The sequence below is a fragment of the Thalassophryne amazonica genome, chromosome 13, assembly GCF_902500255.1.
Source record: "Thalassophryne amazonica chromosome 13, fThaAma1.1, whole genome shotgun sequence".
Classification (NCBI taxonomy): domain Eukaryota; kingdom Metazoa; phylum Chordata; class Actinopteri; order Batrachoidiformes; family Batrachoididae; genus Thalassophryne; species Thalassophryne amazonica.
In genome coordinates, this window is record NC_047115.1 from 55,471,965 (window position 1) to 55,487,912 (window position 15,948).

The 15,948-nt window shown below is 40.7% G+C and overlaps 1 protein-coding gene across 1 annotated transcript in view; it reads right to left on the reverse strand.

Annotated features, from left to right (window-relative positions):
- eys (eyes shut homolog) overlaps positions 1 to 15,948 on the reverse strand; it is a 251,241-nt gene that overhangs the window by 69,629 nt on the left and 165,664 nt on the right. The window contains exon 13 of the mRNA XM_034185116.1: positions 6,697 to 6,917. Within this exon, the coding sequence (XP_034041007.1) occupies positions 6,697 to 6,917 (221 nt within the window). The remainder of the gene's footprint in view (positions 1 to 6,696; positions 6,918 to 15,948) is intronic.

The window sequence follows — 15,948 nt, forward strand, 5'->3', positions numbered from 1 at the left end:
ACCAGGTACTCAAAGTGACCTAATGGGGTGTTGAATGCCGTCTTCCATTCGTCTCCCTTCCGGATCCGAACCAGGTGATACGCATTTCTAAGATCCAGTTTAGTAAAGATTTGGCTCCATGCAGGGGGGTGAACACGGAATCTAATAATGGCAACGGGTATCGGTTGCGAACCGTAATCTCATTCAGCCCCCTGTAATCAATACATGGACGAAGTCCGCCATCTTTCTTGCCCACAAAAAAGAAACCTGCCCCCATCGGGGAGGTGGAGTTCCGGATCAGCCCGGCAGCTAATGAGTCCCGGATGTAGGTCTCCATTGATTCGCGCTCAGGTCGTGAGAGGTTGTACAGCCTGCTGGACGGGAACTCAGCGCCCGGAACCAAATCAATGGCACAATCGTACGGACGGTGCGGGGGAAGGGTGAGTGCCAGGTCCTTGCTGAAGACGTCAGCAAGATCGTGGTACTCAACCGGCACCGCCGTCAGATTGGGCGGGACTTTGACCTCCTCCTTAGCCTGGGAACCGGGAGGAACCGAGGATCCTAAACACACCCGATGGCAGGTTTCGCTCTACTGAACCACCACCCCAGACGGCCAATCGATCCGGGGATTGTGCTTTAACATCCATGGGATGCCCAAAATCACGCGGGAGGTGGCAGGAGTTACAAAAAACTCAATCTCCTCCCGGTGGTTTCCAGACACCACCAGAGTTACTGGTGGTGTCTTGTGTGTGAGTAAAGGGAGGAGGGTGCCATCTAGTGCCCGCACCTACAATGGCGTAGGAAGCGCCACCAGAGGGAGCCCTACCTCCTTTGCCCATCTGCTGTCTAGCAGATTCCCTTCTGACCCCGTGTCCACCAGTGCTCGGGCTTGAAGGGTTAAATCCCCGCTCAGGATTGTGACTGGGAGTCATGTGGCAATTTGTGTGTGTCTCACTTGAATGTCTTGACCCCCCCTTAGCCCAGTCTCTAAGGGCGAGTGTTGACGTTTTGGCCGTTTGGGGCAGTCTCTCTGTGTGTGCTCTGTTGAGCTGCAGAGAAAACACTCTCCACGGATCAGCCTCCCCATTTTGGCCCTGTGCGTTTCCCTAACAACGTCAGCAGGGGGAGCTGTTGCCCCACAAAGCGCTGCGGCTGTGGAGCGTGGGGAGGGCGGCCCCTTTTCGAACCCGGAAGGGAGAGGGGCGGTGCGTATCCGGTCACGTCCTTCGCCTCGCTCCCGACGGCGTTCCTCTAACCGATTGTCTAATCGTATAACGAGATTAATAAGCCCGTCTAAATCCCGCGGTTCGTCCTTAGCCACCAGGAGCTCCTTCAGGACCAACGACAGTCCGTTTACGAAGGCGGCGCGGAGGGCAGTGTTATTCCAGCCGGACCTCGCAGCCGCGATGCGGAAGTCGACTGCATAAGCAGCTGCGCTCCGGCACCCCTGTCTCATTGACAGCAGCACGGCTGAAGCGGTCTCTCCTCTATTTGGATGATCGAACACTGTTCTGAACTCCCTCACAAACCCATCATATGTCAGAAGGAGCCGTGAATTTTGCTCCCAAAGCGCTGTAGCCCAAGCGCGTGCCTTGCCGCGAAGCAGATTAATTACATAAGCTATCTTACTAGCATCAGTCGCGTACATGACGGGACGTTGTGCGAAGACGAGCGAACACTGCATAAGGAAGTCCGCGCACGTCTCCACACAACCTCCGTACGGCTCTGGAGGGCTTATGTATGCTTCAGGGGAAGGTGTGAGGGGTCGTTGAACGACCAGTGGAACGTCACTGTTACGCACAGGGTCGACAGGAGGGAGAGCCGCAGCAGCGCCCTGAGGGCGCGCCTCCACCTGCGCGGCGAGAGCCTCCACCCTGCGGTTAAGGAGGACGTTCTGCTCGGTCATTAAATCCAACCGAGCCGTGAAAACGGTGAGGATCCGCTGCAACTCACCGATCATTCCTCCTGCGGGCGCCTGTGCGCCCTGTTCTTCCATTGGCCGTTCAACAGCCGGTTGACGCCCCTCGGGATCCATGACGTTGGCCGAGATATCCTGTTGGGAAAGTGTAAGTACACGGACCCACAACAGGGGGCGCAAATGAACGGACAATAGAATAGGTCAAATAACAACACAATAGATCAAAGGTCAAATTACAAGGTGTCGTGTGGGCAGGCTCGAAGATAGGAGACGCCTGTCCAAAGCAGAACCGGAACCACACGATTTCCTCCGCCACCAGACCCCGGGAATACTGGAGCCGCCAAGTCCCGAACTCCCAGGTGGCCACTGCCTCCGCGTGTCGGACCTGGTACTGCTGGCGAGGAACAAAAACACAATTAAACGTGGGTGCGTCTGCACCCAGCAATCTGCACGGCAGGGAAGCTACCTCCACCTCTCGTTGGAGAAAAAGTCTGTTATCACTCACAAAAATCACAACAAAAAGGCTTTCTATGAAGCAGTCAGGCTGAGGATATTACCTTTCAGGTAGAACGATATCTCGGCAAAGAGGTGGAGATGACGTCTTGCTGATATACCGATGCAGATCAGATGAGTGGTGACAGCTGTCACAGGTGATGAGTGTCAGCTGTCACCCCGGCTGCTCCTGTGAGGCGGCAGCGCCCTCTGGTGCCTGGAGCCCGCACTCCAGGCAGGGTGCCCTCTGGTGGTGGTGGGCCAGCAGTACCTCCTCTTCAGCAGCCCACACAACACGTCTACCAAGTTTATTCAAGATGGACAAAGATAGATCAATAAGTTATTATGATGCCTCAAAATGTGACCCAATTTGCTATTCGGGATGAAACGGGAAGGAACGACACTCTGTGGAATAGCCCTGTAAAGGGTGAAGAGATCAACTCACAGTTTAGGCAGTCAGACTAGGCAAAAAACCGACAAGAAGCTGGCAAGAGAGATGAGGTTCAACAGATGCACACAGTGGTCGGCAATGAAGAATCACAAGGAAATGTGAATGGAAGTAGGATGCAACAAAACACAAAATGTACTGGCACAGAGGAACGTGGGAGAAGGGTTTAAGTACACAAGGACAGTCATTTCTGAAAATAAAAAGGTGTGCACAGATGTGGAGATACAGTGAAAGAAAACAAACATGGAGAGTAACTATCAGGATAAAACAAGAAGTGACACAGAAACAAAAGCAAAAACAGACAGTACTCGGAAACTTACATTCAGACATAGTGGCGTTGTCAGAGTGTTAAACAGCCATGCATTTAATTGGACTTTTTCAACAATTTTACTGTCTCTCACAGCCTAAATATCCAATATATGTGCATCACTATCAACCACAAGCCACAATGATATAGGTTTAAATAATGACATGGAAAGAAAGGGAGCAGAAATCACCCCAGTTGAACTCTATATTCCTTATTCATGCTTTCAAATCAGGGTGTCTAATGAACAGAGCTCTGTGAACTTCCGATGACCCCTGCATACTATGTGGTTCAAGAGGCTAGTGCATTAATGGGTATTCATCACACAGATAATTGCAAAACCCATTCTTTTGCACATGACAAGCTGATGTGACCACAATGCCACCAGCCCTTAATTGGTATCCTCAAAGCAATTTATATTCCAATATTCACGGTGCCCCTTTTCATTTGCTATTTAATAAATGCTGCTGTTAATTGATAGTGTCATCCGACAATGAAGACGACATTTTACAGCAGCTATTTTCTGGAGTAACTAAGGTGAAAGAGCATCATATGGCACTAATGCATACTTAAGAAGACTGAGAAAAATTGCTGGTAAGTGGGGTGTGATCACAGCATGATGAGCTGAACTACATAAAGATAAGGGAATATTACATCAGCACATATCTGGTGCTGGGTGAGTGACTTAATCATACATTACTTTTATAAGGTAAGAAAGATAGTGGGAAAGTGGGAAAGAATAGAAAATAATGCTAAACATTATTCAATTTTTCAGGGTAAAGTAGAGGTAATCACAAAGACAGCAATCACCTTTCAAAGGACCCCTGGGTCCTCTGCCACTTCTATTAGCATCAATCAATACCTAGACTTCTGATTTTCATATATAAAGAAGTGAGAACAATAAGAATATAAAATTATGATATTTAACTATATAGTGTTATGTTAGGGACACAATGTGCCACCTGCAGCCAGCAAGATGATTGCTGGGCATTTTTGTTATTCAATTATTAAGCTATTTTCACAACTAAAAGGGCAGAAAGAGGTAATTTATGATCCCATTATGCTTTTTCAATGGTTATATTTGTGTTTGTCATACAAGTAGTGCTTCTTTTACCAATGACAAATATCAGGAAATGTTATAATTAAATTTATTTTAGAATAATTACTGGGGCGCTGTGGTGGATTAGTGGTTAGGTCTGTTGTCTCACAGTAAGAAGGTTGTGGGATTGCTTCCCACCTGGTCCTTTCCGTGTCGAGTTTGCATGTTTTCCCCATGTTTGGGAAAGACATGCAGGTTTGGTGAATTGGACACTTTAAACTGACCACAGGAGTGCATACAAGTGTGTATGCATTTTTCTGTCACACACACACACACACACACACACACACACACACACACACACACACACACACACACACACACACACACACACACACACACACACACACACACACACACACACACACACACACACAAAGAGGTACAGCTCAGTGAATTAGAATATCATTTAAAAGTTCATTTACTTCAGTAATTCATTTCAAACAGTGAAACTCATATAGATTCATTACACACACAGAGTGATATATTTCAAGCCTTCCTTTCATTTCATTTGGATGATTATGGCTTACAGCTAATAATTTCTTTCGGGTGCTCCCTTGTTTGCACTCAGGGTTGCCACAGCAAGTCAGAGGTGGATCTGCATATTGAATTAGTAGGTTTTATGCGGGATGCCCTTCCTGATGCAATTCCACATTACATGGAGAAATGCAGCAGAGGTGGGGTTTGAACTGGGAACCTTCTGCACTGAAACTAAGTGCACTAACCACTTGGCCACCACCCCCTGCATACAGTGAATGAAAACCCAAAATTCAGTATCTCAGAAAATTTGAATATTGTGAAAATTCATTATTCTATTCTATTGTATTCTCATGGTGTCACACTCTAATCCAGAGGTCTCAAAGTGATTCAAGAAAGGGCCGAGAGGGTCCAGGCTTTTTTTTTGCAACCACCCAGTCCACCAGGTGATTTCACTGATTAACATCACTTTGAGCAGATGGAATCAGAGTGAAATTAATGCAATGGCTATATATATATATATGTGTGTGTACATTTTGTACATTTTCACATGGCAGCTCCAGTGCAGTTTCGTAATGTGGTAGATACAGTAATGTGCCGCATCAGCACATGCTTCCCGACCTGCCCAGATCGTAATATGGTGTGCTACCATTGTTCGGAAGTTTCAGTGAAATCCATGAAATGGCATAGGAGATGTTTCACTAACAAAGTCAGTGTTATTACAGCATGATACATCAGTTCAACACAAAATTCCAGTTATTTCCCTTCAAAGATGTTGGTCCAGATTTATTTTATTTCATGCACATTTTTGTTGGGTTTTCCACCATTGTATGAAGTCTCATTGAAATCCATAAAGTGGTTTAGGGGGAGTTGTACTTACAAGGCCAATATTATGTAGCATGCTGTCATTGTGCTGCCAATACTGAACCCCTGTACTGAAAGTAAAGTCTTTGGTTTGACAGAGAAAGTATTTTATTTATATGAGCACTTAGACCCAGTCTGTGTGCTTACTGTACTGCTTTCATATAAAACTTCCTAAAATGTCTGCATATTTATAATTCCAGATGCCATATGGTTTGGTATATTTTATGCTGTTTCTTTTTCTTTAAAACACATATGAAAAATGGGGAGGTGACATGTTGGCCATGTGGCACATTTGTCTGTGCATGATGCACTGCGTAGGTGCCTGAGTGTTGAGGACCCCAGTAGCTGGAGAAGACCAAAGGACCTCCCATGTTTCACCTGGACCCAGTAGATAGATGATTATTTTTGAGATGCGGGGTGTGGACCAGTCTTCTACCTCGGTGGTTGCTATCCAGGACCCAAGGTGGTTCCATTGAGCTGACTCTGTTCAGGGTGTAGACTTTTACATATGTCATATACATCCACAACAGCAACTGATGCCAAATGAAACAATTGTGCCTCCTAAGACTAAAAGACAACCTTCTACAATGCCCAGTGACAGAGAGGCACAGTAAACATCCTGAAAAGAGAGGGCAGCTTAAAAGTTGGGTAAGTTAACCAGTAACTGAGTTCAAGTTATGATGCAAAGTTTCAGCTCATTCTGATAAACACAGCAGTCATCAAACAACTCTCAAGGATCCAGGACATAGTGCTTGATTGAAATGTTAGAAGGCCAAAAAAAAAAAAAAAAAAAAAAAAATTCTTAAAAATGCTATTTATAAAAACCTATCATTGTCTTAAATATTGCAGTGTGTCAGTACATGGTTGAAAAAATAAATGCAGGGCTGCCCAACAAATGCGTTTATTATCATTATTTTCAAGTAAAAGCATTTTCTTTCTAAAACCAAAGCATTGACCTTCAGAAAATCTTTTCAAAATATGTTTTGAAAAATGTGCATTGTCCAATAATCACGGTCCTTCTGTACTGTGGAAAATACAGGAATTCAAATATGTGCACATATTGTCTATGTTTGGGGTTTAGTCATTTTAAATTGGTGCAATTTGTGAGTGATTACCTGACACAAGTTCCACCATTATGACAGGGAAGGTGTTGGCAGACAGGTGGGTCACAGTTCTTGATGTTTCTCCCACTCGCTGCCTCTTCCAGCAAGAAGACTTCCTTTGAGTTGACCTGCAGCTCTCTGATACAGCCAATGAATCTCTGTGCTCCCTTTGTACTGTCATGCAGCTCCCAGCGGGATGAAACATCTCCAAGAAATATGGGCCCAAAGGTTCCCTGCAAAATAAAAAAAAAAAAAAAGAAAAGAAAAAAAAGAAAGAAAGAAAGGGGAAAGCCAGCAATCACCATTATCACTGACACTATCACACTGAATCATACAATGAATGCACAAACATTTGTGGTCATCTGTTCAAGTATTAAATATGTGTCATGCAATCATTCTGTCCCAGTAAAAGAACAGCTAAAAGAAATCATTGATGGTCCATTATTATCAAGTCATTCACCTCCAGGATGAGTGTATGGAAACCTCTGACCACAAAGGTTCTAGATTTGTGGCTAAAAGAGGATCTCTGTTCATACTAGTGTATGTATTATGATGGTTTTACTTTATAGTAAATTAAAAAGGACACGCTGTCAGTATCAAGTCCTCCAATTTGAAACTTAATGGGGTTTTAGTGTCACATAGTCAAGAAACTGGAGTTCTGTCTTATTATTATTGTACTGACAAATGAAAGGACAAGAGAAAGTTGGAAATCATAAAGATGTTGAACAGTTTCTTTAAAGTGCAGTGCAGTTGTGGGGAGTTGCAGAAATTCTTTTCATTTTTCAGCTTGTTCAGCCATAACAGTCAATTTAACAAGTAAGGCTCAACTGCAAAGTAGAGATGTGTTGAAATACATAAATAAAAATCACAAGATTGTTTCACATTAGTGCAGAATTACATATATTTCAATCACATTTCAGTGACCTTTGGCTGTTTAAAAAATAAATAATGAATATCACTTCCATGGAAACTTTGTAATGTAGTACTGATGTACATGATGTTTAATTTATTAAAGTAAAATTAATATATTTATCATCTGCATGGATTTAAAATCAAAGCTCTTTATATATTAATGCATAAACAGTGAACACTTGAAATTGTAAATGTCTTCCCATGTCTCAGATGTTATAAACCCTATTAGTATCTGTAGATATTAATATTTTCCAACACACATTTGCTTTTTATGCAGCATTTTGAGAAATTAGGCAGGTTCTTTTCATACAAATAATATTTGCAAACAACAAGATGCTTTTTTAAAATCAGCTCTTGATTCAGCAGTATTGTTCAAATAAGGCTCCTTCAGCCCTTAGTGAAGCTATGTTAAGAAAAGTGTGGATGAATTCAGATAGGTTTAGGATTGTTTTGGGCAACATTTTTGGTTTAAGATTATGTCATAAACAGGCCTGGCGCCAGAAAAGAAATATTAAGGGGGCGATGAGTTTATCACACGGGGCGGGGTCGCCCCCCCCCCCCCCCCACACACACACACAAAAAAAGTGCGCACCGGAGAGTACCTGCCTCTGAGTGTGCGTAATGAATTGGGTGCCCTCCTAGAAAGCTCGTGTATTTAGGCTACACCGTTGTAAGAGACTGACTAAGAGTAAAGAGTGATGACAGTATTTTTTAATTATTATTTCAACGTATAGACCCTCGGTCAAGTGATCTCCTGCATACCACAAAACCAAACCAACAACTGATCTGAGAAACGACACGAGACAGTAGATTAACCCCACATAAACCTTTCATGTAGATGTACAGTGGTCCCTCATTTGTCGCGGGAGTTACATTCTAAAAATAGCCCGCAATAGGCGAAATCCGTGAAGTAGTCAGCATTATTTTTTACAATTATTATAGACGTTTTAAGGCTGTAAAACCCCTCACTACACACTATACACTTTTCTCAAACAGGCATTAACATTTTCTCACTTTTCTCTCGTGTGTAAACACTCAAAGTTCAAACCTTAGTAGAAAAATAAGACCAACCTGTTTTCAGGCCCAAACATTTGTTTGAGAAATAAAAATAGAACGTTTTCCTATAAATAATTATGATGGCTTTTAGAACTAACGAATTTAATTTTAACGATCAACCTATGAGGGTTAGGGACATATAAGAAATTATTAATAGTGACTGACCAGTATTACACAGTTCCTCTGATCGCGCCTCTTCATCCTGGTGCCGCGCCACTGTCGTGCCTTTTTCCACTCACACCTCGCTGCAGGTGTCTTTTTCCGAGTGAAGAACACAATTATGGGTAGTTGTTGGCGCTCTTTTTTTTCTGGGCAAGAAGATTCTTAGACACGCAGAACACAATGCGCGTACTCTCCCTTCGCAGTGCCGCAACAGGTGTCCCGTCATCTAGACAGAACACCGGCCTGCTTGATGAGGACGCAGAGCACAATGCGCTGTTAAAAAAAAAAAAAAAAAGCATGCAAAATTGGACTAAAAAAATCCACGAAACTGCGAGGCGCTATAATTTCCAGTATTTCTTTTTCTTTCTTTTTTATTTTTATTTTTGCTAACTCTCATATCTGAGGGGGCGAGGTTGATGACGTGAGGAGGCGTCGCCCCAAAATGCCCCCTCGTGGCACCGGGTCCGGTCATAAATCTGTGCTGTGCACCTCATATCACTGAAGATTTGGTGAGTTATTAATTTATTTTAGAATATTTATACATCTCTAAAATAGAAAAGTGTTGTGGACCCTCAAAACTATGGAACTAATTATCTTATTTGTTTTTCTTTTTAATCACACTCCAATTTTATGAAATAATTTGCAGATGGATGTAGGAAACCAAGTGGTGACAATTTTTAAAATCAACATTCCTCTTTTTTGTTGATAATGAATATTTTAAATGAATTTTCACAGAGTACCACAAAGGAACAAAGAGAAAGATAATGCATGGTTTGAAAATTTTCCTCTTTTTTTTGTCCAAAGGGTATAAAGAATTGGGAAAAAAAAAAATCAAAACATAAGCAAAAACACTTTATTTGCCAATTTTCTATTAACAATAGTTGGGTGCACCCATAGTTGTACAGAAAAAAAAAAAAACTGCGCAAAGGCTAAATTTAAAACTAATCCCAATTTAAGTTTATTAATTATGAGGTGAATATCACTAATTTAAGTAATTTTTTTCAAAAAGCAAAATGATGATAACAAAGAGGGAATGGCAATTCCTGCAATAAATACTATACAAGCAAATATCAAGCTGCTTAAAGGAATACACAAAATGTTCTATACAGTTATCTACAGTTTAAAGCCCCCCACCCCCAAAAAACAACAAAAAACCCCAGCACATCAGACAGCAGATTATTTAGCCATTTTCCACTGTGTCATTGCATCTTTAGTAAAAAGCTCAGTTTGTCCCAACTGTTATGTACAGCAGGTAAAATAAATATTGAACACATCACCATTTTTCTCAGTAAATATTTTTTAAAGGTGCTCTTGACATGAAATTTTCACCATAAGTCGGTAATAACCCAAGTAATCCACACATACAAAGAAATCAACCATAGATGTCCATGAATTAACTTATGTGTAATAATGTAAACCAACAATGAAAAAGTATTGAACACCTGAAGAAAGGGAGGTGCAAAAACACATGCAAAGCCAAGACACCAGCTGAAATCTGTCAGTAATTAGCAAGCAATCCTGTCCTTTGTCAGTGCAAATTAACATCAGCTGGTTCAGTCCCAAATGATGGCGTCTCATTACCAAGGTATCACATAATAAACATCTCATGATGGGCAAAAGCTAAAAGCTCTCTCAAGATCTTCACAACGTTATTGTTGCATAACATTGATGACGCTGATTACAGAAGGATTTCTAAATTTCTTAATGTTCTAGTGAGTAATGCTGGGGCCATAATCTTGAAGTGGAAAGAACATTGTTTCACCATACACTAATCATGACTACGTGCTCCTCGCAAGATTTCTGACAGAGGACTGAAAAGAATTATCAGAAGAGTTGTCCAAGAGCCAAAGACCACTTCAGGAAGACCTGGAGTTAGCAGGTACAATTGTTTCAAAGAAAAGAATAAGTAATGTACTCAACCACCATGGCCTGCATGCATACTCACTGTGCAAGACTTCACTGCTGAAGAAAATGCATGTTGAAGCTTGTGTATTAAAGTTTGCTGCACGACATTTAGACAAGCCTGTGAAATACTGGGAAAATATAGTCTGCACAGATGACACCAAAAATTAACTCTTTGCCATAACACACGCCAAAATGGCACTGCACATCATCTCAAAAACACCATACCAACAAAGAAGTTTGGAGGTGGGAACATCATGGTGTGGGGCTGTTTTTCAGCATACGGCACTAGCAAACTTCATGTAATTGAAGGAAGGATGAATGGAAACATGTAACAAGACATTCTTTATAAAAATCTACCAGGATGATGAAGATGAAATGAGGGTGTTCATTTCAGCAAGACAACAACCTCTAACACACAACCAAGGAAACTCTCAATTGGTTTCAGAGAATGAAAATAAAGCCTGTAGAATGGCCCACCCAATTACCTGACTTGAATCAAAAAAAAAAAAAAAAAAAAAAACTGTGGAAAGACCTAAAGATCAGAATTCATAGAAGAAGTCCACAGAACCTTCAAGAAAATCACACCTGAGAAATGCATGCAACTAGTTTCTGCATACAGGAGGCATCTTGAAGTTGCCATTACCAACAAAGGCTTTTGTACAAAGTATGAAATAATTTTCAATAAGCATGTTCAATATTTTCCCCTGTGTCATTCCATTTTATACACGTAAGTTAAATAATTTTTTTGTTTTGGTTTCTTTGCAACTATGGATTACTTGATCTGGTGAAAATTTCATATCAATAACACCTTTAGAAATATATTTTTGAGGAAACTGGTGATGTGTTCAATATTTATTTTACTCGCTGTATATATTCATGTAAGTTTGATGTTTTTCTACTATAACATGAAATATTTTACTTTCTGTATTCTGGTCCGGATTTCATGAGTACTTAAGTCTTGGCACTTGAGAAAGCGTGCTGGGCAGCTGCTCTGGAGGTATTTAGTGACATAATGTTTAGTGTCATTAGCGCTTAAAATGTAGCTGTACAGTTTCAAATACAAATAATATAAAAATAAATGGTGAAACAGAGTTATGTGATTATGGTAATAAACGGCAAGACACTGACAATCCACATGAATTTTGATCAAACTTATACACAATCACTATGATATAATACTTATCAGAATACAGCCTATTCCTTCTTGGAATGAAGGTTTTCACTCTTAGCACAGAGCTTTCAACCACAGGCTGTAAATTAAACTTTAAAAGTTTACTGGAAGGCTGTAAATTAAACTTTAAAAGTTTACTGGATAAAATATCAAGCTTTGTCTTTTCTTGCAATTTGTACATGTATTTCTAAACATTTGCACATTTTCTAAAAATAAAGGTGTAGAGTGTACATGATGTGTATCACTTGCCTAGCGTTGATCATAATGTATCAGGCAAACGCAAATTTTCTGTATCACAATGGCACTCTGCAGATCATTTGAAAAAGTGATGTAGTTCTAACTGCTGATGGGGCAGCACCCTTTCAATCAGCCAGTAAGCGGGCATAGAGTCTGTGTTCTCCAATGGTGCGTTGTATATAGGCTGCTCATTATGATGTAAATATCATAAATTAAATTTTGTTATTTATCAACTCTTCACTACCTGCTGTCCTGTTATAATAGTGCACTAGCTTTGGGGTTGATCTAATAGTTTTGGTATGTTGATTCTTCATGGCTCAAACTGTTTTTAATGGTCAAACCTCTTTTTTTACAATTGAAAACATTGTTTGTTCTCTAAATATACCAATGAATGCATAACTTTAAGAAATATGCAAGGCAACATTTACACCATTTAAAGATGGAATGCCTCAAAGTGTGCAAAAAGAAACCACTACTTTTGCTGATAATGTGGCTGGCCTGAATATGGCAGAACCTGTGATCTTCCACAGTTAGTTAGTCCGATGCTCCAGAGTTGGTAACCCCAATCAGCTGTATATCCACTTTCCTGACAGAAGGACAAGGAACATTGTCTACCAAGAGGCTCTTCAGAACTATTGGTCAGTAAAAGCTACATTTAAATATATATACAACATCTCAAATCCAAAATTAACATTTGCTTAAAAGCCATTTTATTTTTGTAGCATTCTTATAAATTAGATTTGCAATGTATCAACAATTATAAAGGTCATAACATCAATTCTGATTAATGATTATGAGCATACTTGATCTGCAATATAAAGTCTGAAGAACTTCATTGTTGTTTCTTGCATGCAGCAAAATTCAGTTTTCTCTCTTGGTTTGGGGATTCCACCTATTTGGGGTTTTTAGTTCAAACCTTTGCCTATTCGGACTACATATATACTTATAAGATATCTACAATTATGACAAAATATAAACTTTGGAATATTTTGTAGATTATATCTTAAACAGGTTAACCTGGGCAACGCCGGGTACCCCAGCTAGTATGAAATAAAACAAAACAAAATCTAAACAAAAACAGTCCAGCATATCTCAAAAATATTGGAATATTTCACTAGATCAACCCCACAATTTATTTATAACAGAAATATCAAAGTTATGAAATGTATTATCATCTATGCACTCAATACTTGGTTGGGGTGCTTTTGAATTAAATACTGCATCATTGTGGAGTGGCAAGGCGGCAATCAGCCAATCAGCTGGTCAGCAAACCACCTACTAACAGTTATGGCATTGTGGGCAGATGCCAAGGCTTGCTGCAAAAGGAAATCAGAATCTCCATAAAGCTTATCAGTAGATTGGCAGCATGGAGTGCTCTTAAACCTCCTGGTAGATCATTGTGTTGGCTTTGGACTTAAAGGACAGTGGGTTAACACAGGCAGATGACATGACAACCCACATCATTACTGACATCATTACTGACTGTGGAAAATTCATACTGGACTTCAAGCAACCTGTACTCTGTGGCTCCTCCAGGGTCTGGGACCTTGATTCCCAAAATTAAATGCAAAATTTGCTTCCATCTGAAAAGGGGACTTTGGACTACTCAGTTCTTTTTCTCCTTCACCCAGGTAAGATGCTTCTGATGTGGTCTGTGGTTCAAAAGTGGCTTTACACTAAGAATGTAACATTTCCACTCCATGTGAAGCTCCTCCAAGTTCTTGAATCAACATTGCCTGCAAGGCTGCTTATGCATCTTTTCCTACCACACTTTTTAAGATTTTCCATGACTATGCTTTGATACAGCACTCTGTGAACAGCCAGCCCTTTCAGTAATGACCTTCAGTGGCTTACGCTCCTTGTGTAGGGTGCCAGTGAGTGTCTTCTGGACAACTGTCAAGACAGCAGTCTTGCCCCATAACTGTGGTTGTGTGAAATGAACCAGACTGAGATTTGTGGTATTTATACTGCATAAATAGTGAGGTATTCAAACTTGAAATATAATATAATGATATTTCTAGATAAACTTTTTTCTACTTTCTATAGCTCTTGGCCATAATTACCAATAATAACCAAAATTATGTTTTAAACATTTTTTAGTTTACATATAGTGAGTCTGGAACATATGCAATTTGCCCTTTCTGTAATATCTGACAAAAAATACTGATCTTTTTCACGATATTCATATTTTTAGAGATAGACCTGTATGCTTAATAGGCTTATCTCATATTCATAAGGCAAGACCTTGTACTGTAAGTGGTACAATAACATGTCTGAGTTTTGATTGGATGTTAAATGTCTTTACACTTCTTTTAATGTGATTCATAAAAAATACAAAGCTTCAAAAACATTACTTTTATAATACAACATTGTAGATAAAATGTGAGCTGGGGTGACACCTCTGAATAACCCAGTTGTTTCAACTGCTGATCTTGGAATCTGTAATTGTTGAGAAATGGTTCTTTGAGACATTTTTAACTTGTGAAAATGTGGGATTCGATTTCTGAGATCTGTACTGAGCTCCCTGTAGTTGTTCTGTGTTGGTGAATCCAATGAGTGCTGTGAAACAAAAGCATTTATTTAGCAGAAAGCAGCTATGATGTCAAAAAAAAGATACATATATATTTGTATATATACAATAAAACTCACCTAAACCATCATTGTATAAACTGGATACTCATATTCACTGGACAAAAGCAAAAGTCCCAGTGCTTTTGTATGGTTTTCCAAGTAATAAACACTGTATACTGGATTTTGTGTAACAGCTTTTCCCTCTCATTGGACAAAATGTCCCACCCCATCACAATGCATTTCCATTAAAAGCCCTGTGCATGTACCAGACAGAGCAGTCTGGGCGTACCCAGCAACAGAGGTACAAAATGAAGTTCAGCACTGACACTAGCCGATTCGAGGAAAATGGGTCCTGTGTTTCCTTGATTGTGTGTGTTTGTGTGTTTGTTGTTTTTTCAAAACCGTGCTCAGACCCGGTGCCTAAATGAGGCAGGCCTTTATTCAAGGACAGCGATTATTAACAAAATGCTGCTTGCTGCCTGCACTATAATATGGTGTTAAGTTTCACACATACAGTGTCATTGGGTGTGGTGAACCAAAGACCACTGCTTTAGATCAGAGTCCTCTACATGGCTGCAAACTCTTTCCATAGCTCACCACACGTGTTAAACGACAGCGACCGCAAGGGCTGTGATTAGTCCCTTTTCTGCTTTCACTCCTTCCTCATAACATATTTTAATCATTTTTGCAGTGCGCACGTCGATTACATTTCAATCATAGATAAAAAACGGTTGGCAGAAAAGTCCACAATTATGACCAGCTCAAATGACCTGCAATTCATGGAGGGAAATTGTACGTACCATAACATCGGTTTGGAGGTTGATGATTGTATAAAGAACTGCAGCTCGTTGAGGGACAAAATGATCCAGAAAAAGCCACTGTTCTTGTGATAAATTGCAGTAAGATGCGACGGAGAACGTTGAAAGGGTCACGCGCATATCAGCGTCATTGCATGGCCACAGAGCTAAGGAGTTGTAGAAGCATAGATCAGGCTTTAGGATTTTAAAGTACCACTCTGCAACGGACTTAGAAAAAAGAGTGACTCGACCAACTGTAATCATTTAATGCACATAATGTTATATGGCTGGGGGGGCCTGGCTGCCGGTTTGTTTCTGTTTTTTGGTTTTCCTCCCAGGTGGCGTGCGTTTGGGACTGAGTGGCTGTGTTGCTGAGGCTGTCAGGACCTCACCCTGATCACCTGCGACTCGTCAGGACTCACAGCTGTGGTGCATCTGGATGGATTGGAACAT